The sequence below is a fragment of the Cebidichthys violaceus genome, unplaced genomic scaffold, assembly GCF_023349555.1.
Source record: "Cebidichthys violaceus isolate CVI_PGR_0920_01 unplaced genomic scaffold, fCebVio1.0.p SCAF_26, whole genome shotgun sequence".
NCBI classification, from domain to species: Eukaryota; Metazoa; Chordata; class Actinopteri; order Perciformes; family Stichaeidae; genus Cebidichthys; species Cebidichthys violaceus.
In genome coordinates this window covers 7,077,038-7,101,691 of record NW_027176439.1, presented here as the reverse complement: position 1 = coordinate 7,101,691, position 24,654 = coordinate 7,077,038, and the positions used below count along the sequence as shown (strand labels likewise).

General features: G+C 45.3%; 2 protein-coding genes across 3 annotated transcripts in view; both read right to left on the bottom strand.

Annotated features, from left to right (window-relative positions):
- The window catches only part of apba1a (amyloid beta (A4) precursor protein-binding, family A, member 1a), a 50,675-nt gene extending 45,212 nt beyond the window's left edge, over positions 1 to 5,463 (bottom strand). For both annotated transcript variants that reach the window (XM_068720766.1, XM_068720767.1), the window contains exon 1: positions 5,348 to 5,463. The gene's annotated coding sequence lies outside the window, so the exon portion shown is untranslated. The remainder of the gene's footprint in view (positions 1 to 5,347) is intronic.
- A 4,241-nt stretch (positions 5,464 to 9,704) lies between these two features.
- ptar1 (protein prenyltransferase alpha subunit repeat containing 1) lies at positions 9,705 to 19,890 on the bottom strand. The gene is made up of 7 exons (XM_068720751.1): positions 19,805 to 19,890; positions 17,914 to 18,083; positions 17,243 to 17,309; positions 16,634 to 16,738; positions 15,536 to 15,779; positions 14,340 to 14,695; positions 9,705 to 13,325 (listed from the first exon to the last, which is right to left on the bottom strand). The coding sequence occupies exons 1-7, from the start codon at positions 19,888 to 19,890 to the stop codon at positions 12,938 to 12,940; spliced, it is 1,416 nt and encodes a 471-aa protein (XP_068576852.1). The 3' UTR covers positions 9,705 to 12,937.
- Positions 19,891 to 24,654: the final 4,764 nt, after the last annotated feature.

The following is a 24,654-nucleotide window of genomic DNA, read 5'->3' as shown; positions in this document are numbered from 1 at the left end:
TTATAGTTAGGGCTGGCTCAGGTTTATAGTTAGGGCTGGCTCAGGTTTATAGTTAGGGTTGGCTCAGGTTTATAGTTAGGGCTGCCCCCCCCCCCCCCCCCCCCCCAACAGCACCCTCCGCCCCCCCTTGAAGATCTAGTTCATTTTGTTTAATTTTATTTTCTATATGGCGCCAGATCACAACAGAAGTCATTTAAGGTTCCTTTCCTATAAAACAGGTCTACACCTTGTTCTTTTATTAAACAAACTAAATAGTCTGATGTTATTCATCTTATTTACAGACGGCATGTCATTTCTGTCTTTACATGGTCGCGAGTTTACAATTCTCCTCTGCTCTCTGTATCGCGCACGGCGGAGTTCCGCACACACACAGACACGTGCGCAGACACACACAGGTGAGCACACGCCCACCAGCAGACGGGGAGCGAAATATGTTGCGTCAACCACCTGAAGAGCAGACAACAATATCTGCGTTTGTGAAACGCTCCCAAGTAGTGAAGATGGGAACACTCGCTCTCCTGCCCCAAAGCTGTAAACCTACTGCTGGTTATATCTGGACCCTGGTCCTTCCTCCCGCCATGGCCCTGCTGACACCTACTGCTACAACCATTTTTATTATTAACATTATTAACCCTATTGCCGATACCATTAACGCACATTACTGACTGCTTCTTCACCGGAGTCTTTGTGCTTTCTCACCACGCAGGTTTCCGTGGATCCTGGTTATACCTGGACCCTGGTCTTGCCTCCTGCCGTGGTTCTGTCATATGCATTGAATGTGTTATGTTGTTCATTGTGTACACGTGACATCTATCACACTTCATCCTGATGGAGGATCCTCCTCTGTTGCTCTCTAAGGTCTCTTCCTCTTTTCTCCCTTTAAAGGGTTCTTTGGGGAGTTCTTCCTGTTCTCACGTAGATTCAACATGCAGATTAAGTGCCATCGGGGGGGCTTGTGTGAGGAATACAAGTAATGTGCATGTTTTATAGAAGCAAAGACGGGCAGACAAAGGTTCTCTACACTCTATGACCGACATAGAGCCGCCTAAACTGTGATATGATGGGGGTAGCAGCTCCTGGAGCCTTGGGCATTCCTGGATTCACTGCTCTTCATCCATCTATCACCTCACATTTGTCAAGAGCCGCGGGCCGAGGTTGTGTCACCATTTTCATCACCTCGAAAAAACAATGTGCCTCCCTGATGGTATGTTGTTGCATGCACTAATGTTCAGCCCAAGGGGCAACCTACGGCAAATCTAATGTGCTCTTTACAAAGATAATTTCTTACATGTCAAACATTTCTATGATCATTTGAACAGCTGGATGTAATTTTTATGGTTCTAAACTGTCTCTGTGTTTTATTGTTGTGATATTTTTTATCTTTCAGCAGTAATAAAAAGTATTATCTCCTCTCTAAAGGCAGAAGTTCTTTAGAAAAGTGGAGGAAGTGTCTTGAAGCTGCATTCTCTCTAGTGTCCATCAGGGGGCGACTCCTCTGGTTGTACAGAAGTCTAGTCTAAAATGACTCTACTTCTCTCTTGATTTATTCCCTCAGTAAACATGGTAAACATGAGTTTATGGTCTCAATCTCTAGTTTACAGTCTTCTTCAATACAGCATGATGTTCATTTAGTACATTATGGTCCATTTAGAGTCAAATAGAGGGCGGGGCTACCTTGTGCTTGACAGGTTGTAACCACAGCGTTGTCTGGTCAGAGAGTTCTACGTGTTTTTGTCTTTGAACTTCAACCCTGTCACAGTGGGTTTTCAGTTCATGAATGTTAACTGTAACATTTTAGTCACCAAAAAATGTCTTATTAAGCGTTTGGTTGTACTTAGCTTCACCCTCTCGTGTCACTTCTGGTTGCAAAATACCAAGCTACCCACAAGCAAGAATACTAAAACCAGGCTGGTAGGTCAGGAGGTAGTGAACTGCCTCAGGGAGCAGCCAGAGTGCCCCACTGGCCAAACATCCTTCCAATGCGCTGGATGTTTATGTTGACTGTGTTGAATCAAAGTATACTGGATGGAAGGAGCCGTTAAAAAAGTGTTGTGTTTTTTCATACCTTCATGACATTTCACAGCTGTGTACGGTACATGAAGTTATACGGGGGTTGCCGAGCAAAACTCGCAGAGCAGCGGCTTAAAAATAAGAATAGCTGATCCACCTTAAAGGTCAGTCCACCTTAAGTGAGCCTGGGCCGAAGTTGCCGCTAGCTTTGGGGCTAGCCCCCTTTACTTCAGTCAGCAGGTGGCACCGCCGTCTCCTTATAATATTATCTTGAATAGGTAAAAGCAGCCGTTTCGAAGGGATACACGTTTCATAAATCATAAATCACAACTTCTTTTTTTGCGCGTCATTGAAAACGTGTTCACGTGTTGAAAACGTTATAAATGAGACCAAATGAATGCATTAAGGCTATCACATTCTTTTAAATCAATTTTCCTCTCACAAAAACAAACAGAATGCACACTAGCCTTTCATATTCATGAGCCTATTGCAAGAGCTCATATCATTGGACAACCGGCGACGGTGAATGCCACCAAGAGTGCTGTCAGCCCACTGAATGAATGGCCCATTCAGTGAGGAGCACGGCTGTATGACAGGCAGAGAGTGCCATGAGGGGGTAAAACAACGGGCGTAGCTTCAAATTAGAGTGTAATTACTTGAACAATGAACTGCTGTGAGGTTGCTTTGATTCAGTTTATTGCATTCTTATTTACCGCCAGATTTCTACTCATAAATACCTCTTCCATGTTGATGAACAAATGTCAAGGGCGCATGTATAAACTTAATTTCATCTCATCGTTGAGCAGGCATTTTTGTCCACGTCTTTTAATCGGAGCTATTATTTTGCTGTCAGTAATCGTGAAGCACTTTTGTAAAGTCTGTTTCAATATGAGCTCTATAGGTTATTGCTCATCATCCCTCTGAGGTCCATGATTGCCATAATGGTCTACAGGTACAAGGGATTAATTGGTGGTACGGCCGCGATAAATAACCGCCGCCGCTCGTAGTGACAGCTTCCCCCTGTGCTGTTGGAGAACCTCGCAGATGCAACGCAATCTGTGAAATTGCAGCTCTTCTTTGCCGCTCCTCTCACCGACATGTCGATACGAGTGTCGATGTGCAATCGGTTGTCTGACGGCGTCTTTACGTCCACTCACGCAACACGCAGTAGGAATTGAGGCTTGAGCACACGGGCACCGGTTCCACAATGATTTGGATTTACAATAAAAGCTGAATCATGCATTAGTGCAGCTTTATAGCAGACAAATGTGTATTTGTTTTTTGTTTCATGCTTCTGGCCCCAGGTCTCCACTCTAGAGACTGGTGAACACAGACTATTGTTTCTGACGTGAGCCTTGGCCTGAATCCACACACAGTATTTGTCAACACTTTGGTTATTAACTGATGTCGTATAGATTTAATAATTGCCCCTGACTTCCATGCAGTAACAACAATTTCTATTAAAATCAAAGTAAGCTAAATTGCTTTATGTCAAAGGTCTCTAATTTGTATTACTATTAGAGTGACTCAAAAGGACAAGATCTGACATCTGAGACATACTTGATGACACGGCATATTCAGCCTCCACAAACGGCTGCTTTTACCACACTGATTGATTCAGCTTCCCCGTCTTAAAAGCCAGACAGCAACCTGCTACACAACACACAAGCCACAGACTGCTCAGGTTCAGGCCTCCTTCTCATCTAAGCTTTTTGAACCAGCGACCAAATCAACATTCAGAGGAGAAAAGTGCAGTTAACGTCAGTCTGCAGGCTCGACGGCTGACTAGCTGCTCAGCTGCAGCACATTCAACATCACGTCAACAAACCCCCAAATAATAGTTTGGTCGTTTGGTTCTCGTAAGAGGTACCCCTCTAGTTACCCTTCTAGGCACATCTCTAGGCACCCGTCTAGGCACCCCTCTAGACACCCTTCTAGGCACACATCTCGGCACCCCTCTAGGCACCCCTCTAGGTACCCGTCTAGATACCCGTCTAGGCACCCCTCTAGGTACCCTTCTAGGCATACTTCTAGGTACCCCTCTAGGCACCCCTCTAGGTACCCTTCTAGATAACCCTCTAGGTACCTTTAGCGTCACTTTTAGACGTGGCATGGACGGCGTGTCAGTTTCCACTCATTACACGCCTAACGTTGTTTCAAATGAAACTTCTGTCTTCAGAGGACGTTATGTTTGGGCAACAAAACCGCTTTGATAGGTTTAGGAGAGGAGTGTGGTCGACGTTAACTTGACCGACATGAGCATGAGCGGCGTGACAAATTTGAGTTGCTCATCATGTGACTTACGACACTAATAACCCACAGCACTAACGGCTGACTTGACAAGAAAATGTCAATGTTCAGTTACTTTCAGTTACTTTTCCTTTTGGAATCTCCTGCGTGTGTTTGACCCGTCTACCTCCACCCACACCCGCCCCGCGTGAACCACTCAGCTACGTCAGCTGGTCTGACCGTCTCTCAGTGACGTGGTGGGTTTACATCGGAGAAAGCCCGGTGTGTCTCTCTGAGACGCTGAAGGAGGCCTCCTTGCATCAGAATCCAGAGGGGAACTGACCCACTGACAGGTCGCCCCCTCGAACCTTTTATTCTTCTTTTAAAAAACTCTCAACCATCTTTTTTTTTTTTTTTTTTTTTAAATGACACATTTTTGACAGCAAAAAAAAACAAAGGGTTTGAATAAATGTGGTTTCAGTGTGACTTGAAGGCAGCATGTGGACGTTCCAGTGTGGTTTCAGGACGTGATAAACCCGGTCGCCCTGTTGCACGAGGGGCTGCAGCACAGAGCGACTGCACAAACATGAACCTGCAGCCTCTCTGTCAACAACAACAACAACAACAACAACAGGATGAGCCTGGTTTAAGGCTTCTGCATCACACACCAGGGGATGGAAGCAGAGCTGGAGTCCCAGGACGGAAGAAGAAGACTCCACCAGGCCAGGAGTGTTGACTGGGTGGTGGTTCGCCCTGCTGGGACTCCGCACCTGCCAACAACAGGGCCTCCTATGGGCCGTCTCACTCGTGTCGACCCGGCACAAAGCCTTCTATACAACCGGTGCTGCGCTAACCTCCATCTGAAATCCCGGTACCACATTTGCTCCGACAAACGCGCCGTTATCTGTTCTGTTTTCCGGTAGCCACTCCTCAAACAGTCAACAAACCGAGCGGCGACACAATACGCCCCCCCCCCCCCCCCCCCCCTCACGGCTCACAACGCAACCGCTACGGAGCCCTTTTCGCCCGCTCCTTGTCCCCGTGCTGCGGTGAGAGGTGTCGGTAAACGGCGAGCGGGTATTCGAGTCCGAACGAGAAGAGAACTCACCTGCTTTCAGCAGCGATGTTGCTGCGGGCTGGAGGTCCGCTCCGCCGCTGCCACACCATCCTCCATCTTCCCTGTAGCGGCTGGTGTCTGTCCGTGTGTGTGTGTGTGTGTGTGTGTGTGTGTGTGTGTGTGTGTGTGTGTGTGTGTGTGTGTGTGTGTGTGTTCGCCAGCCTCCCTCCCAGCCCCTCCTTCCTCCCCCCGCCACCGTCACGTCTCCGTTGGTCGGTTGAAGACTGAAAAGCTTCAAAATATATCTGATGAAAAAATACATTCATCAGAATATGAAAGAATCCCGTAAAACCAGATATATAATAAAATAATCTCATTGAAATATTTATTTACTGTATTTTATTTTTCTCTTTTCATTTTGCATTAATTTACATTCATTTTAGTAAAAGAAAAACGTTTGAAAAACATAGTTTACTCTTTTAAATGTTCACTCGTATTTTTTTTACATTTTCTTCTTCCTGTTATGATGTAAATGTTGTTTCAGAGGCCTTGTCGGGTTTGTAGTTCTGGCGAAAAAAACATGTATTTTTTATTTTGTTTAATTTTTTTGCCGCAACACATTCAAATTTCAAGATATTTAGTCAAAAACATTTCACCCTCAAGATCCAACATGTGCAATATGTGTAAAATAGTTTAACCTTAACCCTCCCATTCAATATTATATATGTTATGATCATTAAATGAATCAATACATTCTATAAGTATATTTACAGAGGGGTTTTTTGGCTTTTATTTGACCGTTTGCTGTAAAGACCTGTTGTTGAGTGAATTTAAGTTCTGCAGGTCGCGGCCGTTGACAATGTGTAAAATAATAAAGAGTTGTTGCCGTCTTGGCTCACGCTGGTTCCGACTACGGAGCCTCCATGTTCTTATTTTATTGCAACTTGGCTACACTATGTTTTGGCTAAGTGCAATGCATCCTGGTACATGTAGGCACAGCTCCGCGAGCAGGACAACTGGGGAATGTATTGCTCCAATGGATCACATTTAACAGCCACACTGATTGGACGGCCATATACAGGGTGCAGAATGTTCCCTTTAAGTGTGAATTACAGCCATAGACTGTAAGAAGTGGATGAAGTCGTCGTGACGTCACCCATTGGTTTGTGGACTGATGTTATGAAGTCTAGGGTATAGTCTCAGGTGACCTGTCAATCACAGTAAGCCCGCCCTAAAGCATCCCCTGCTTTATGGTCTGTTTGACTCTAAATGGAGCATAATGTACTAAATGAACATCATGCTGTATTGAAGAAGACTGTAAACTAGAGATTGAGACCATAAACTCATGTTCACAATGTTTACTGAGGGAATAAATCAAGAGAGAAGTAGAGTCATTTTAGACTAGACTTCTATACAACCAGAGGAGTCGCCCCCTGGTGGACACTAGAGAGAATGCAGGTTAGTTTTTCTGCATTAGCTTCACTTGGCAGAACCGGAGATTACGGCCTTAGTCGTTAGCCTGCGTTTCATTGCTTCATTTGATGAATTTGTAACATGATCTCGTTCATCCACGTCTCGGCCCAGCCCGCCAACCCAAAGGCAAGCTCCAGGTCAAGAAGTCAATAAGAGTCACCCAGAACAAGAACCCGGGGCGGCCGCCTCTTTTTGTTAACTCGTTTAGCTTTGACTAACTAGCTGAAGCCTTCGTTTAGCGACATTGGGATTTGGGCAAGGTTTTAGTTTAATTAGCGTTCATAGCTACATTCAATAGTGTTCAACCTGTAGTAGTTGAATGTACGAGAAAACTAGGTAAAGGGTTCTGTGTTTAAACTAGCAGGTACAGGCTGGATACCCTTGGTGCTTTTGTAAACGACCATCAACACGGCTGTGGTCTTTAGCTGGCAAGAAGCAGAGGTTTAGTTTAATTCTTTTGTTGATTTGTAGCCACCGATTTACAGCCTTTTTTCCTTAGCTCGCCACCTGTTGTACTTGGTTTAAGCTTATGTTGTACCTTGCAGATTGTTGACCACTTAAAAATAGGTGGCGTATTTTCCTGAGATCTTCTTAAATTGGATGATTTAAGGAAGGATGATTTATTCGGTATTGCAGCCCCCTTCGGCATCTAGGTTTCCAAGCAACTAGAGAAAAGGGAACGTTAAAAGCAATACTTCACCCCCAAGATGGCCTTTTGAGTAGCAATGACTCCTTAAATTCTTGAAGAAAACTTAGTTTTTCGCCCATTGTTTTCAAATGGGATTTCAGAAAGGGCACTGGAGACACGTCGCACAGGTCAGGGACGTCCCCGTCGAAGCAAGTCACCATCAGTGAATTTCCCTCGACCCCTCGTTAGTCCCATGTCAAATATAAATGTGATCCCCGGATGTCAGCACACATCGGCGATCGTACAAAGTCACCCGTGTAACCGCCCAGTTCTTGACGCTCCCGACTTCATGAAGCCTTCAAGCTGGAGGTCGATGAGAGAGCACTAGGAACCGGAGCAGAGTTGATCCAGGAAAGAGAACGACTACGACTACTATCACTGCTCTTCTGCTCGCGAAGCTTTCACCTGCTCGCTCGCTAGCGAGTAGATCTTCTTTTTGACACTAAGTGGGCGGAGCCAGTCACCATTGTATCTCTAAATTGAATTGGTTACAATCCTCGTCTTTAGATTGGCCGGATGTCACTCTTACTTTCAGCACTTAAAGTACATCTTGCTAATAATAACATACTTGACTAAGGTTTTGAATGCAGGTATTTACTGGTAGTGGATTGTTTCATCAGTATTAGTACGTTTACTGCAGTGAAGGATCTGAATATGTTTTCATCCACTAATTACTTGTCAGTGATTGAAGTTGGGCAAACAGTTCATATAGAAACAGTGGTTCCTAACCCTGGATCCAGATCCTTGAGCGGGTCCAAATTGTTGCTCATATTATATACAACTACATGATATCTCTTCTGTAAACACACCAGTATGATTAAATATGATCACATCATGTTTGAATCAATTCAGATCAAAGAGCTTCTTTGAGCTGTTTGACTATCAAACACACATTGTCTGTAATACAACAGACTTGTACAATACAACAACTTGACTCCATTTACAAGAGAAACACATTTTTAATTATTGTATTTCAAAACACTATTAACATAGTTTGTATTTCATCAGCCTCTACAGTCTGAACACTGAACCTGTCAGACAAATGTAGAACATTGTGAGTAGTGTTTAGTGGAGGATTGAGAACCATAACATAGACCTAGTGTCTGTCAGAGTGATGTCAGAGTGATGTCAGAGTGACATCCGGCCAATCTAAAGACGAGGATTGTAACCAATTCAATTTAGAGATACAATGGTGACTGGGTCCGCCCACTTAGTGTCAAAAAGAAGATCTATTCGCGAGCAGGTGAAAGCTTCACGAGCAGAAGAGCAGTGATAGTAGTCTCGTGCTAGGGGACGCCCTCGCGTTCAGACTATGGTTTTGTCCTCACAGGCTTCTATTCTGCTCACGCGAGCAGAGATATTCTGGAGTGATGTGAAAGCGCTCGCCAAAGTAAAATACGTGCGCGGCTGTTTAATTTGCACGTGTGGGACCTCTACACACACGTGCATGATTTCATTAGCTCTCTGGGGTTTTGACAGTGACTTGCCTTCACACGTCCTTACAGTCCCTACCGTCCCACCGTTCCTACCATCCCACCATTCCTACAGGCCCCTACAGACCCTACAGGCCCACCGTCCCTACAGTCCCTACAATCCCCTACAGGCCCTACATTCCACACAGGTCTCTACAGTCCCCCACAGTCCCTAGTCCCTACAGTCCCTTATCACACCTCAATAACAACAGCACTGAACACAGCACAGCCTGGGAACTACTTCTCTGTATGAACATGTAAAGAACCATTTACAACACATGAGACTTTACATTTTACACCATGATACAAGGCATTTCATTGATTCTTCAGCCATGTGTGTGTGTGTGTGTGTGTGTGTGTGTGTGTGTGTGTGTGTGTGTGTGTGTGTGTGTGTGTGTGTGTGTGTCAACATATGCTCCAGCACAGTAGCTTATTAAGTGACCCCCCCCCACAGACACACATATAAGCAGCATTAAGAATGACATACCTTTATCCCAGATGAGCTTTATTTTGTTGGTAAGCAGATGAGCAAACAGTGAAGATGAAGACTTCTCTATAAATAAATAGAACATGAGGTGCTATAGGATTATTCATGGAGGACATTCCCTCCACTCAAGTAAACTGAAGAATAAATTAGAAAAAACAACAGAAGCTACATTATTCTTTTTAAAAGCTTGTTGAACCTTTTAAAAAAAAAAAAAACATTTCTGCATAGATAGTCTTGTATTCAAAGTTTGTGTTCTAGGTTGTTAAAATCCCCCCCCCCCCCCCCCCATACAGTTCTGATATGCACCCGTTCTCGATGAACAAACCTAAAGAATACATGGCTCAAAAATACTAGTTTCAAGATTATCTATGATCATGTACACAGTGATTCTGAGGTGATGAAGCGTCTTACTTCTTAACTCTTAACATTGTAGTTCCTAAAAGAAGCAGAGTACAACGTGGTCAGGGTTACATGGAAGCACATGAGACATGTGGTGGGGTCACTTTGGCTAGCAAGCCTGTGCACAGTGGCCACTAAAAACATTTTTTTGTTCCCCTCAAATCCGTCTTTAAGAATGAGCCAACGGCGGCGATCCGATCGTACCTCTATATACAGATGTGATGGCGCCCAGACCGCATCAAGGGCCCACCGATGGGTCGCCGAGGCTCCTGCAGGACGCATGTGACCACGTGGTACATGTAGTGAATGCTAATGTGTCCACGGCTACACTGGTGGAACAACATCCCCTGTGTCAATGTATGCACGCGTTCACTTGTGTGGCACGGACGAAGCTAAACGGCTAGTAGCAAAACCACGGATCCCTTTCGAACCGCCCGTTAGAACCCGTGTTCTAGGAAACCATCTGGAACACTTCGGATTTGTTGTGATCAAATTCAAGAACACCAACAGAGATGAGACGATGTCATGGAAGGAGCTTTCATTTTCACCTTCTACACTAGAGAGGCGAAGGCAAAGACCCGCCCCTTCTGCTAGAAAACCATGGGCTCTTATTCTGAAAAAAACGAATGTGGGCAGTCAACCAAGAGAATTATATTTTGTTAGAATTGTGCCATGAAATACACATATGATGTTTGACAATTGAAAAGATGATTTGCACGTCAAGAGACTTCAGTTTGTGTAAAAACGTTATTAGAGACGCTACACACCCATTGGCTGAGAGTGACGTCTGTGTTTGGTACCAGGATGTAGTCACACCCACGAGACTCACTCGGCCTCTCCATCCCCAGCGGACGCATCGGGTAAGATAACGAACATTTGCATACAGTTACATATGCGTGTAACGTAGCTAAGCTAGCTAGCTAACTGTTGGCGACGTATATCGAGACGAGAGCGTTCACACAAAACTAAACGGTACGACGACAAACGGACTTTCTGGACATGCTAAATTATCTTTTAAATTCACAAACATCACCAGAGGCACAATCTAAACGGGATAGAAATGTTTTTATGTGTTTTTTCTGAAATGGGGCGGGGACTCGGAAGGGGAGGGACCCGGCCTCTCGTTTGAAGGGATGGACTGTGCAGATACAGCATGTCACAACTTTTAAGTGCTATAAATTATTCCTCAACAAAAAGACAACGTAGATGTTGACCTCCACTTCTGTACAACGTAGTGACATAAGAGCAGCTGGGACCGCCGTTAACCGGCCCGGTGCAAAGTAACAGACGTCAAAACGAGGAGTTCACCCCACAGAACAATGATGCCTACAATCATCAAAGAGTCCAAAGTGCTGCTCAGCTTTCTGTAACGGGTGAAGTAGAAACGGCAGCGTGTAGCACCAGTGAATGTCCTTCATGGTGGAGCATTAGTACCGCTGAGCGCTCCCCTGCTGTACATCTAGTGCTTCGGGCTCAGCAGAAGGTAAGACCAGGACTTCAGCCAGGACTTTCCACGTAGAAGACAGAACCTGTCATTCAGCTGACGACTAGCTTTTTGGCTTTCTGTTGCAAGCTACTGTAACTTAGCTACATAGTTGTGACTCACTGACAGCGTTAACCAGTGAAGACTTGACCCAGGAGCAGGAGCAGATGTGACCGCCTTCAGAATGGAAAGAGAGTCCGGCTGTGCTTAGAACCTGCCACTGCAACGAGCGAGTGAACTTCAACGCCTCTCTAAATAGTTGAGAATGTGAAGCTGGAGACATTTTATCAGAGCCACGGTCATTAAGATGTTCTTCCTGTGGTTTAACAAAGTCTAAAAGTATGAATAAATATCTACAACTCCCCAAAAAGTGTATGATGTCATCAAGCATAAAGCCTGGAGCTATGGAGCTATGGAGCTATGGAGCCATGGACGATGGATTGGGAGAGAGGGATGTTGGGAGCATGAGGGAACAATAGAACGAAGCAGGGCTTCTCCACCTTCTGCTACGCAACACTTCCTGAAAGATTCAGAGGACGTTAACAAAATGAACAGAAGAAAGAAGAAGTAAACTGGGCTGCAAATGTGTGAAATAACCAAAACACACATCCTGCTCAGCCTCAGCCATGCTGCCGTTATGAATCCAGAGATAATGATTCATTATTATAATGTTTCACTACTGGAGCAGGACTCACTCTTCATCACTCTCTGGTTTAACAACAGACACGTTAGCTAGCTCACAGTGGTCTCTATTGATGACTTCTTATTTTGACGTTTTGTATTCATGTGAATTGTTGAGCACATTTAGATATAAAAATAACGAGCTTCGTAAATGACGTTTTTAATTGAAGGCCCACCAGTGGAAGCAGCTCCAGACTTTATACTTGATGACATGAAGTTTGAGAGAGCGGCTCATGTTCCACATGAGAGGAATTCTTCGTTCCCTTTAATGTGTTCTATTAACTTAAAGGGCCGATCAAATAAGATCACATCGGATGAAGAAATAGAGCGTAGATTATTGAAGCTCAACTCATCACTGTGACGTGATACTTCATCACCTGCATATTCATTTGTATTGGAATTCATTTTCCGTTCTACAGCTACAAACACACTGTTTGAATGTGTTTGTATTTCATAGTTTTTTTGGCACTTCTTAGCGGTCAGTGTAACTTCTGCTCTCACCTTTACTAAGTCCTCCCCCTGCTTCATTTACTTTCTTTGTGGACTCTTTAGAACAGAGATTAAGTAAAACGTGGAGATGTTAAAAAAGAAGAAATTCAGTGGCAAGTGGACCTGAGGCATTGAGAACCTGGAGTAAGACTCTACCAACAGACACAGAGCAGGCCTACAGGCTCCGTTTGTGCAGATTTCCATTCTGAAGAGGGTACCGGCTCAGACCAAGCTCCGGAGAATCCAGATGTTTCCCAGGAAGGAACACACCGGGTGTGGTCAGACTCTTAAGGACCCCATCCTCTCTGCTCACGCCCCGCTGCCCCAGAGACTGGTTTCTAAAGTCAGCGCTGCAGTCCAAGCACTACGAGTTAAAGTCGGCGCTACAGGTAGGTAAGCTGATCCTAAATCTGTGTCTAAAGGCAACTTCCAATGTTGACAAAGACTGAGGGGACAACTGTCCTCCCTCTCAAGGCTGCTGACCGATGACAGTGTCCAACCACTTCTTGTACGCCAGGGCGAAACGTCTCTGCTCGGGGTGCCGGCAGCCGTCCAGGATGGCGCTGACGAAGCTGTGCTCGGAGGGCAGGGCGGGGGCGCTGGGCGGCAGGACGCCCCGCTTCAGCCGCTTGCTGTCACGCGGGTCCGGCAGGGACGCCCCGTCCACCTCCATGGCCTCGCCGCCGTGCCTCTGTCCGTTCACGCCCTCCCCCCCCCCGCCCGCCGGGCTTTGGGCGCGGGCCTTCGGTGGGCCCGGGTCGCCGTTGTTGAGGCGGTCCGGCTCGCCGCCTCCGTTGCTGCCGCAGCGGTGCTGGTGTTCCCTCCTCCAGTGGTGCCACAAGTAGTAGACGTGCCGCCTGGAAAGGGTGGAAAGACACATCGCACAGCTGGTTATTGGAATGTTCTCTGGTTAGGGTCCAATTAAATGTGGATGTGAGAATGTGCTGCCTTATGTTGGTAATATATACATATACATATACATATATATATTCTCTGAGATTAAAGTGTCAGTTTACGAGACAAGCGTTTATTGGTAAATGTCCCTGTTTGTGAATCGGGGGACAGGAAATGCGTGATAAGATTGTGGTCGTATTGGAGCGTTGAGGATATTTGGTGACGTAGCGTCCTTGAAAGTCAGCCGCTGAAGGATCCTTCTCTTTGGTTCCTTCTCTTTGGTTCCTCTGCCACCTTCTAATGCCGCTATTCCTTCATAAACACTGGTATTAATTATAATTAATTATTGCGTATTTTAACGAGTTTGCCTACCTGACCGTAAACGTGAAGTGAATTATTGTAAAACAGTAAACACTTCACATTTAAAACCATGTTTTTAATCAGGAATCATTACAACTCATTTATTATTTGTGTCTCTGTGAGGTTCATCACGACGCGCCACAACGGTGATTAAATATAAAAATAAACGAGCTTATTTTAGGGGACATGGCTTATCTAGCATTTTTCAATTATGTAGAAAAAAAAACTTAAAAAATAACCAAAATTAAAAAAACAAAACAAGTGAATCATTTGAATGATGTGACTCTACTCCATCACCTCAACGTCTGAAAGAACCACTGATGAGGTCACTGTTTACGTGACACAAAGATCTGTTTTATACATTTTTAGGTATAAATTAGAGAGAAATTGGAACAGTGAAAAACGGTGGAAGAAGTAGAAGAAGTATCTTACAGATGTGAAAACCCACAACACCGTAAAACACCAACAAAGAAGAGCACAAACAGATCTCTGCAGGAGATCCGTTTTAATGCCTAACATTAAGTGACCCTACACTCATAAACACTCACGCGTCACTGCGGCGCTGCACCGTGCTTCTGTTGAACTGTCTTTGGTTACGTTCACCTCTACGGCCTCACCTGTGACTCCAAAGCGTCTCGTGACCGGGGAAGGACCGGATCAGGTCAGAGCACAGCTCCACCTCCTGGTGGAAGAGCTGAAGGACCGCGGTGGAGCCGAGCTGCCTCTCCTCCTCGGCCGCCTCCGCCTCCGCTCCCGACAGCTCCCCGTTCGCCCGGTCGTGGCCGCGGTGCGGGGGACTGCTGCCGGGGACCGTGCCGCACCGGTGCTGGGGTGAACCGGTGGTGGAAGCTGGAGTCTGGGAGAGCTCAGTGATCAGCTCCTTGAGGAGGAACTGGCGGTAGTGGAAGCCGCTGTGGTCAGACACGTGCATGGACACCCAAAGGAGCATAGAGGACAGCTCATCGTGGAACATCTGAGAGGAAACATGAAGAACTGAGGCTCACATGAGGAGAGACAACACATATGTTGATATCAACACTGATATCGATTCAGCACAATTGAGGTATTATCGTCTGTATGAAGCCACAGATGCACTCAACTCAACCCTATCAGTCATTGTCGGGAATAATCTTGATATTATTTTACACCCAAAACATGAAAGAATAAAGACTTTATGAAAGTATTTTCTATTTGATGCATTAAACACGTAGGTAACATGTTTCATATCTCTTGTGAATATAATCGACTAATCTTATAGATACTATGTATTTTATATATTTCCCTTTGTTAACACCTTATATTGACCAAACGGACGTCACCATGAATCGTCATCTCTTCCACTCAGCTCAGTCTGGGCCATTCCAATGCTTCACCCCATACGTCTATGTTACTATAACATATTAGCCCACGGGCCCAGGCAGCGTAGTTCTGATGCTTCTACAGCGGCTCTGATTCGCTGTCGTACGAGCTGTAGAGGTTTAAAGCTTCGTGGTCGTTGATGTGAAGTGAACGCTCCTCGTCAACTTAACACTTAACACACTAAAAGAGCAACCTTATAGCAGGCTGTTTGAAATAGACAGGAGTGGTGCAACAGATCCTAAAAAACTCACGGATCGGATCGTATAACGGATCAGAACACGGATCGGATCAGCACTAAAGAAAAGAGGGAGCCAATAGAGCTTTCAGAGATCCCTGATCACGTTGTTTTGCCGCTGATGCAGATCCCTTTGTTGTGATTATAGCAGCTGGTTTTGAATGTTGAATGTTGGGCTTTTACTTTGTAATGTCCGGCGTCGCCTCTTCCTCGTCCTACCTTGACATTGCCCTTGGCCATGTGCTGCAGCACCCAGATGCGGTGGGACCAGGCGTTGTAGTTGCTGGGATAGCGGCAGGCGGCGTCGGAGCACACCTTCATCTCTTGATGGAGCGTCCTGGCCAGGTGGTCGCCGAGCCGCTGGCTCCGGTCCGCGTCGGCCTGCTCCGCGTCGCCCTGCGGATGCTTCCGGCTGCGGCCGGCGGCGGAGAACTGACGCAGGATCTGCTGCAGAACCCAGCGTCTGCGGGGACACAACGGCTTTACAAAGACTACCGCACTGCTGGGGACGTAAAGTCACACTCGCACCCGTCAAAGGACAGTGGTCTTCACCGGACGGCAGCTCTAAGAGTAACGTTTGAATGTGAAACAGGACAAAGAACACGATAGGAGCGGACCGTGACGGTCACAGAAGCAGCCGTCTATTTCCCCCCCGCATAATATTTAACCAAGACATTCAACATTTCTCACACTAAACCACCACAGTACCCCACATGGGTCTACATGTCTTTACAAGTTGCTGTTTAAGTCCTGCTGGTCTTGAAAACACGGACCTAACAACACGTTGCCACAGCGGGAACTTCTCCAGGGGCCAAAGAACCTTGCCTGTGTTTCAACCGGCAACCGGCTCCTGGAGCCACAATAGTCCCCGTTCTGGCCGTACCCCTTCCTGAGGGTGCAGGGACCATTGGGGCTGAGTGTCAGGCCTGCATGTTGCTGATTGGTCAAACACTAAACTAGTGGTTGCGTTAAACTCTCCCGTCACTTTTGTGTTTTTTGTATAATAAATAAACACGCGCTCCAAGGTCTCCAGTCCGTCAAAGTGACGGACAGCCTTCACGTTTTCCCGTCATTGTTAAAAAAAACTCCATCAATGACATGATCCTTCATAATGGTGGATCAGAAAAGAGAAAACGGACCATCAATGACCCGTTCTTGTGTAGAAGGGCCAGGACCACCTCACATGAACACTAACGTACATCTCTGTGGTGATTCTAGCTCCACCGTGCTCCCGGCCCGTACGTTACGTGTTCCATGAAGCCTGCACGTAGTGTGTGGAAGTGGAATGTGACAGAGTTCAGAGAAGCAAAGCGTTACCGGTGAATCCACGTCTCCGGGCTCTTGGGGAATTTGGTGAGGGCCAGCTTGCCCAGGTAGAGGTCCTTCTCTGGGTTGAGAGCTCCGCACTGCAGCAGCTCCTTCCTGCAACGACAATCAGCCAACGATACAAGTCATTCTGTCTGTATACGTCATATTCTAAGTAATATTTAATACAATACAAATACACTGTAATACAAGTTATTCTGTCTGTCTGTGTGTGTGTGTGTGTGTGTGTGTGTGTGTGTGTGTGTGTGTGTGTGTGTGTATGTATATATGTGTGTGTGTGTGTGTGTGTGTGTGTGTGTGTGTGTGTGTGTGTGTGTGTGTATATATATATATCATATTCATGGATTTTTACTTTTTCTTAGTTAATATCCTTTATTACTTATTTATGATACTTTTTCATACATAGTTTTTCACTACGTCTCTTGTGTGCACATTGCTGCTGTAACCCTGTAAATGTCCCACTGTGGGAATAAAGGATCATCTTATGACGTTAGCCACACTGTGGCACGTTGAGCGGCGATCATGTTGCATTTCCACAGAAGCTGCTCAAGACCACAAACGGCACACTGATGTCTGCAGCTGTGAGCGGTGCGTCTGTACCTGACGTTCCATGCGGTGGTGAAGTCCGGGTTCAGCAGCAACAGGGTGCAGGTGATGTCCGCTAAAGCTGAGGGACACAAACATGAGCTGTGAGCTTCTCTGGTTTTCAACATGATGGATGTCACCATACCACATCGTTTATCAGCTCATTCACGCTACACAACACCACCACACCACGTTCTATCTTTCTTTTGAATTCATTTAGGCTACCAGGCAGTGCACAGGGACAATATAAGTCATCTTGAGTAACATGCATCAATCAATGCAATCAACCAATTGGTTAGCTGGGATTTCCAATGTTTTCTTTGGTTGACTACGGCCCTAAAAATGTAACCTCTGAGGTTTCAGTGTCCGGAGGAAACCACCAACCTAGTGGTTAGAGGACCACCTGCTCTCCCCACCGAGCCACAGCCAATAGGCAGCAGATCTTACAATTAGGAATAGGAAATATTCACATACTTATCCAGAACTAGAAATGACTGAAATCAGATTCCATATTTCTCCATACTGTGGAGGAACCCTGTCATCTGCCCGTATCCTTCAGGAACGACATGGCGGTGACAGATGTGGTTGTGACAGATGTTGTGGTTGTTACAGATGTTGTGGTTGTTACAGATGTGGTGGTTGTGACAGATGTTGTGGTGATAGATGATGTGTAGGAGTTCAGTTACCTTCCCTGTCCAGCCAGTGCTTGCGCTGGCGGTACAGCAGCAGCTTGTTGTGAACATATGGCAGCAGGAACTTGACGCACCAGCTCTCCACGCCCAGCTTGTTCTCCACCAGCACAATGGGACTGCGGTTGTAGCGGGCCTCCGGACACGGGATCACACCAATCTCATCACTGAGGGAGCAGACGTCGACAATCTTTTGTTTAGGACTTGTAGTTGTTGTTTTTTCTTATGCCCCTTCCCACTGTGACAGGTTCATGTCACATGATGACAGGTTCATGTCACATGATGACAGGTTCATGTCACATGATGACAGGTTCATGTCACATGATGACAGTCAGAAGTTAATCTTCCTCACACTGTATGGTATTAATTTATTAAGGTATATCAGAGTGTGATTAATGCCTGAAGATAACCCTAACCCTTGGATGTAAATCAATAAGTAAGTATATGCAAGGAAAGAACCGTCAACTACAAATATGGTGTTATCGTTGCTACACACACACACACACACACACACACACACACACACACACACACACACACACACACACAGGACAAGTCAAAGTAATATCTGCTTCTATGGCCTGTGGACACTTACAAAGCCGCATCGGCCAGCGTTTCCTCAGCGTTGGTTTGTGGACGTGGTTCATAGCAAGTTACAGTTTGGTCCTAAATGTCACATGACATGTCTGTTCTCTCACGGTTGTGATGCAGGACAGCCCAAAATCACACACTGTCTTGAGCCACGCAAGTCCAGCTCCTGGTCTCCACAACTCATCCACTCATTTGACAGAGGTACACTTTGTGTCATATCTCACTAGTGCTGTATTCTATCGTTTTGTTCCTGATGACTTCTTATCGTATCTCATATCATGGTTTTCTGTTCTACTTAGTGCTTTTAAATAATCATTTTAAATACCACTGTATTGGGGTATTGCAGTTTTAACACATGGAATAAATGGAAAATGGACTTGCACAAGTAGAGCACGTTTCTAGTCTTCTGACCACTCAAAGCGCTCTAACACATGTCATCATTCACCCATTCACACACGCAGGGTGAGCGCAATGTGTGGTCAACGGACTTGCCCAAGGACACATCGACGGTGACTAGCGGAACAGGGCATCGAACCGCCGACCCTCTGATTGAAGGACTGCTCTCCCACTGAGCCCCCGAGTCTCATAGAATAGACCGATGTTCTTCTGGTGACTTGGATTACATCACCAGTAACGTTCTGATGGTTCAGTCTTACAGTAGTTCACCCCCGGGTCCCAGTAGTCCCTGTGTGTGTGTGTGTGTGTGTGTGTGTGTGTGTGTGTGTGTGGGTTACAGCACTGCTTCATTATAAATAGATGAGAAGCTAGTGAGCTAGTGGCGTTAGCTTGCGAGAGCATAAAGTTAGCATGTGCTAGCTCTGACAGCCTGACGCCGGTGTTCCCTACTAAAGCCATATAAGAGAGGGGGGGGGTACTGTCGACATGTCATGTCAGACACCTTTTCATGTGTTGGATAAATGGACGGATGAATTAAGGCGCTAACGGTACTGGCCCGTGCCGAACGTGGCACAGTTTTGACAGCCACCTTTCCACGAGCGAGCTAACGTTGACTAGTCACCAAATAAAACAGCGTTTCGTGGATTTCCTTATTTAACACGGAGATAGAATCCACGGGAGTCCGTCTACGAACAACTTCCTCGAGCTTCTACAGAACAAACAAACACGCAGCAGGGCCAGCTAGCTAAACTGTCAACTTTCCCTGGACCGCTCTGACTCCAGGTGATAGTCCGAGCCCGCACAGTTGAAAGGCTGCTTCAAGCTGCTGCCGGGTTCAGGGTCCAGGATCAGACGGACTCCGCTCCAGCCGGTCTGCTGCGTCACGGTCGACTGTACTTACATGTTGGGGTTTCTCTTGAAGGCGTTGGTGATGTCTTTGACAACTCTCTGGACCAAGACGTCCACCTCCTCCTCCGACTCCGCCATCTTTGTGGCACCCAATGACGTAACACGAACCAAAAAGTTTTTCCGGGTAAAAAAAACCCAAACAATACTACGGAAGCCCGGAGAGAACTCAGGCAAAGTTACTACGACGAGTGGTTGACCTATTTAAATGCGAGGTTTCTTGCTGTGTAACATTTATGTATAGAGATTCATTCTGTAATAAGACTTTATAATAAATCACCTCTGGACAAACCAATCACGAGACTATAACACTGTTACTCTGGTGTACTCTGGTTTGTTTTGTTAAATCTTTGCACTATTGTTTAGTTGGATCATTTTAATATTATTCTATTTCATTGTATGTATTGTGCATTTCTATATTTGATTTATAGTGATAACATGTCCCCTTGTGGGATTAATGAAGTAATAGTAATCGTATCTATCTATAGCAGCCGTGCTGATTGTCTCGTGATGTTCAGCTTTAGGTCTCTTTTGACTCCTTGTCTCTACTACCCATGAAGCTCAGAGTACATAACAGACTAAGCACGGTAGCCCAAAGCCATTAGTCTGCTCCTCTGCCCCAGGTTTGCTGTTTGTCAGTGAGTTTGTGATGACTTGATTAATGCACCAGGTAAACAGCATGATACCAATTGACATCAAAACACACAGGGCCCCTGTTCAAGATGAGCTGCAGCGTGTGCCTTAACTTAATCCAAGCTCTACCCTTGGGAAAAAAACACAGAAACAAACACACCACAAAGATTCAACCACGAGGCTCGTGTGCATCTGTCTCCTTTGAAGAGCAAGAAGCTCAGGAACAATAAATCCAATGGAAGTGAACCAATTTCTATTACTGTTCCTCAGTAAATGGAGATGCAATAAAGGAAAAAATAAGATTTTTATCCTAGCCTATTATTAAAGACAATATCACCATTATAACCAACCCATGGATGATGATGCAAATAGACATCTTCTACTCTTTGCTTTACATTTACTCGTACTGTAAATTTGATGAAAATACACAAAAATACAACATTTATGATACAATGTTTAAAGATATACTCCATGTTAACAACATTAAAATAGTGATAAACGCAATGAATATGGATCAATATTCATATATGAGCGGAGAAGCTACAATACAGATGATTGGTCGACGCAAAGGCCGAAAGGGCCGATACATGAGGCCCTTCTGAATCAGGCCCTGCTGTCTGTCGCCCTCCGGTGGCTGTATGGAGGTACTGACCTGGACCTGCAGTTTGAGCCAAGATGGCAGCCTGTCTTCTCTCCCGGCCTAAGTCTGTGGTTCTCTGGTGGTTTATGATTGTTGCAGACATATGAGTCACTAAAGTTGCTGTTTTTAAAAAAAACAACAGAGGCGTTGGTGAAATACTTTGACAAAAACACAAATGTGTGTCAGTGTGAAGGTGAACTGTGTGCCGAGGTGGAGTAAAGCATACTGCTGTTGACTGTTCTCTTCTGAACACAACTTGCTCTAATATCACGACTTTGTTCTTAAAATACTTTGTGATAAGATATAGTTTGGAAAACATTAAGATGAATATCTTCTATAAATAATCTTCCATTTTAGGCTATAAGTGAACTACACTACAGATGTGTGTGAGGATACACACCGAGGCTGTGAAGGAGGACTAGTCGGCATGGTAAAGGTTTGTAGTCTCATTGAGCCACTTGTTGCCTTTTTTATGTGAAATATTACAAAAATCAGAGAGGTATTTACTGGTATATTTTGTAGATCCAGACGTTAAAACCTGTTCAGACCACAGACCTCTTTGACTTGGAGACGAGAGAACCAGAAGCTTACAATGCTGACTATTAGAGGTCAGGACTCATCCCTGCAGCTGTGCTTTGATGCTTTTAACCCCAAAACAAGTGTTACATTATTCAACTTGGGGCAGTTGCCTGCTTTATCCTCACATCTCTTTTGGACCTGAGAAATGGATCTCACCAGCAATCAATCTAATGTTGGTCTTTGTCTATGTTCATTTACTTTAAGTGTTGACAATGTGTCTGCCCCTTGCCTTTGGTCCCAACAATGACAACATGCACGGATCACTAAACACAGCGGCCAGGAGGGGGAGCTATGTGGCTGTTATAGCTCTAAACCATATAAGGGTCCTTCTGCAGAATGAAGCTCATAAACATCCATTGCATCATTTGTCCCACGTGATGCATTCTTCTTGATATTTTCCTCCTGCAGTTTATTTTGAATCCTTCTCTGATCAAAAAAAATCCCCAATTGAAACAATTCACTGAAGATTAAAAAGCGTTTAGGACATGAACAGCTTGAATGTCTCCTTGCCTCCTCCCCCACCTGAAACTCAGTTAAAGCTGCAACTTCACTTTCAAACAATCTTACATAAGAGACGGAGAGCATCTGTGGAAAAAGTGTGTTATCCTGGTGTGGGGGAACCACGGTGGGGGAGTTTACTGTCAACTGTCCACAAACCGTCACTTATTGATTCAACCTGCTTGCTTCCAATGTTGTAAGCAATGAAAAGCAGTAAAAGACCTAAGAAACATTTTGATGCTTCAGCAGAAACAGAATGCTCGTCTTTGTCTCGCTCTTCCCTTGTATGAAGTGTGTAGTTCATCCTGTCCCCAGGTCTCTAAGGTGGACACAAGGTCTTACGGCTCCAGTCCGGTTTGGCGGCACCTGGAAGTTTCTTGATGTCTTCCCAGATCTATCATTCTGTTCCAAGTTGTAATCTCACTAGGTTAACATGTACCGTTCCTTACGGTTAGTTATTTATGGGAAGTTTTCCCAAATCGGAATCCAGATTCTCTGTAATATATACATATATCTCTCAAATAGAACCGATTTGACACTTTTGAACATTCAAATCTAGAGCGCTAGTTGAACATTGGGGAAATATGATTTGCTCTCCCTTCCAACTGCCAGACTCCGGGGGAACTACAGCTGGGTTTTGTTTGGTCCCCGTTTCAGTCAAGTGGACCAACACAAAAGGCTTAAGTCACCCATTAGGATTTGATTACAGAGTAACAAAGCAGACCTACAGCAGGGTGCAGAATGAATCGTTTAGCCAAGTAGAAACCAAGTGACTGTCATGTTTAAGTTCTAGTACAGAGTTAAAGAACATGAGTTCTACCAAAGACACAGACTGACCCCACAGAGCAGTAACAAAGCTAGGCAGAGACACCAGGGTCAGATCACGGAGTGCCTGTTCTTATAGAGATGAATGCTTTACCTTTTATTTTTCAATGTACGGAGGGGTTTTTTGAGTTTGTTCCAGGCAGCATTTGGTTTCCAAACATTTCAGTATGAAAACTGGCAGTGACCAGAGTTTCTTTTAAAGTCTGCAACACCTTTAGTTACATGCATAGTGTTTTTAGGATCAGTTTGTCTTCACAGGAAACAACTTGTGACCACAAAGTGCGGCTTAAGTCCAGATCTTACGTGACAAACGGACTTCTCATCCTTTTAACTGATCAGGACCTGTAGCAGCATGTGAATCTGTTCAGCAGCAACGGCCTCGTTAGCGAGACATCGTCACGGTCTTTAGTTATGCAAACCTTTTGAGGGGTAGAGGTCTGGGTGGACCAGCATGCATGTGATGTTTATCCTACCAAGAACTTTATTTTAACCAATTATTTTTTGCCTAAGCCTACCAAAAATCATATGCAGAGGAGTCCCATTTCAGATCATAATAATTTTACATGCAAAGACTGTCACAAAAGAGACTGTTGTGCGACAATAAAGAAACCTTGTGCCATTTACAATTAATGGTGCAGTTTGTAAATGCACATTTAAACCTTCGATGTCGAGGCATCACAGCACCATGACTCTTAATCTATGCCACCCTGGAAGAGTTAGCAGGCGGGAGCACGTTTACCACTCAAACACAGCAGAGTCCGTAGCTCAAGGCTCCCTGTGCCAACAATGGCAAAAGTGCTGCCAGAGCTACAAGTTCTAATCACCCATTAGCTACTACCCAGGGCACAGTAGAAGCTGCAACAAGAGAAGACCAAACTGAAGATCAGATAAGAACAACTTTATTTCTCTTTCAAGGTGTCCAGTCGGGCTCAAGCTAAAGATCTGGGGAGACAGAAGCAGCAAGGTCAAAATTAGCTCAACTCAAATTCTCAAGCAAAGAGTAGAAGTATTACTACCTTTCAAGATTCCCATTGGTCGTCTTTGGGTCAAGTTTTGATTGGTTGTTGAGGGCTGTTCTCAGACACATGTGGAAACCACACATGTCCAGGAAAGTAGCTTGTTCGGGAGTACTGGCGTCTTCCATTGTTGTAGCGCGAGCGGGATCTGAACGAGTAAACCGGCTCCAGGTGTGACACGTCACTGAACACGGGCTTAGATCTTTCCTCCTCACCCTGGTCACTCTGAAACTCCGCAGATGCACCGTCACCGCCTGTGGACCCGGAGTTGGCGTCGTAGAATCCAGAGTCAACCGAGCCTACGCCTGGGTTAGCGTACCCACTGTTGTCGTACCAAGAACCAACACCACCAGCACCACTCCCAGCGGGCGCTCGCTTGACATCGGCACCTGTTGGGGCGCAGCACTCTCCATCAATTTGGTTTTAAAAGTGAAGTTAGCCGACATTAAGCGTGACAGAACTGTGCATTCTTTGGACGGCCAACGTTACCTTTTGGTGCAGGGAGACAAGCTACACTGCTGATCAACAGGCATGAAATCCACAACATCCTGCAAACACAACCGTGTTCAGTTCAGCCAACTGAGAGAAGACATCAAAACCACTGAAGAGGAACCCTTTGATAACTTACCTCAACGACAACTCACAGAGCACTGC